This window comes from Triticum aestivum, unplaced genomic scaffold (assembly GCF_018294505.1).
Source record: "Triticum aestivum cultivar Chinese Spring unplaced genomic scaffold, IWGSC CS RefSeq v2.1 scaffold73535, whole genome shotgun sequence".
Lineage (NCBI taxonomy): Eukaryota > Viridiplantae > Streptophyta > Magnoliopsida > Poales > Poaceae > Triticum > Triticum aestivum.
Window position 1 is genome coordinate 355 of NW_025260675.1, and position 1,329 is coordinate 1,683.

At 49.3% G+C, this 1,329-nt stretch overlaps 1 protein-coding gene across 1 annotated transcript; it reads left to right on the top strand.

The window, feature by feature from the left end:
- The first annotated feature begins 277 nt into the window (after positions 1 to 277).
- Positions 278 to 1,323, top strand: LOC123177774 (uncharacterized). The gene is made up of 2 exons (XM_044591311.1): positions 278 to 832; positions 1,081 to 1,323. Exons 1-2 carry the CDS (start codon positions 473 to 475, stop codon positions 1,084 to 1,086), a joined length of 366 nt encoding a protein of 121 aa, XP_044447246.1. The 5' UTR covers positions 278 to 472; the 3' UTR covers positions 1,087 to 1,323.
- The last annotated feature ends 6 nt before the right edge of the window (positions 1,324 to 1,329 follow it).

Below are 1,329 nucleotides of genomic sequence, written 5' to 3' on the forward strand. Positions count from 1 at the left end.
AACATTTTTGAATACATTATTAAAAAAATCATCATTTTTTAGTAGATGGTCAACAATTTTATAAACATTATAAACCTTTTTTAAATGCTTGATTAACATTTTCGATTACTTATTCAACACTTTTCAAATGCTTGATTATATTTCTCAAAGACAAGTTTAGTTATTTTTCTCAATACATGATCAACATTTCTTGTATAGACATTCAATATTTTTCAAGTACTCCCTCCGTCCCGAAAAACATGTCGCAGTGACATTTTTGCGAAAACCCCCTCTGCGAATTCCCGACACAACCCATAGTCCCTGGTCGTCTCCCTCGCAGCCTCACTCGTCTCCCCTGCGCGCCGGAGCCCTCCCTCTCGGCTCCCCCCGCGCTGGAGCTCCCCTGCTCGGCTCCCCTGCGCGTTGCTGGAGCTACCTCGGCCCACACCTCCACCGTGTTGCTTCCCTCTCCTTGTTCCCTTGCTCGTTCCCCATGGTGAACCATGGGAAGGAGAAGGCTCGATTTTTGTTCTCGATCTGCTCTCTGACGGCGGCAGCCTTCCCCGAGCTTGGCGAGCTGGAGCCGTCCCTTCCCGTCGTGGATCTGCTCTCCGCGATGCCGCCTGCCTCCCCGGACCATCCCCTCTCGCTCAGCCGCGACTCCCTCCCTGGAGCAGCCGCTCCCTCCCAACCCAAAGCCGCCGGCCGGAGCTACACCGCAGCACACTCCCTCCCTCCTCTTCTTAGGGACCGAATTGTGGTCGAGGAGGAGCTTTCCCTTGTCGCCCAGCAGCTCCTGCTCCAACGGGCTCGTCCACAAGTCCGGCAGCACCAGCCGCTCTTCCCTCTTCCGGTCCGCCCTCCTCCCTCCCCTCCCGTGGCATGCTCTATTGTCTTATCTTCCTTCTTTCTTTGTCCTGATGATTTTTACTGATGGAGTTGTACACATAGGCGACCCAAATCCAACATTTTAATAAGATTTGTATTGTCTCAAAATTCACCCATGAACCCTGACTCTGAAATTAGTACTGTCTCAAAGTTCAATAAGATTTTCTCATTGTTGCGCAGTACTGAATCATGGATTATATTGTGGCTCTGCAGGTCTAGCCCATCGACGACGACGGCTCCTCCTCATGCTCATCGGACTCGTGCACAAGTGCTCTGCAAGTCTGCATTGGGTAAAGTCTGAATTTTTCATTTTTACTACCGTCAAAATTCAGTTGACAAAGAAAGTGCCATCAACATGTCAGTGGCCATGCTAGACAGAGTTCTTATTCATGTCTAGGCAGAGTTCTTATTTATGACAAAACTGGATGTCTAGACAGAGTTCTTATCACGAAGGAGTAGATA

Bases quoted from the DNA above. Each gene is read 5' to 3' on its own strand.
- LOC123177774 (XM_044591311.1), top strand. From the start codon at position 473: ATGGTGAACCATGGGAAGGAGAAGGCTCGATTTTTGTTCTCGATCTGC.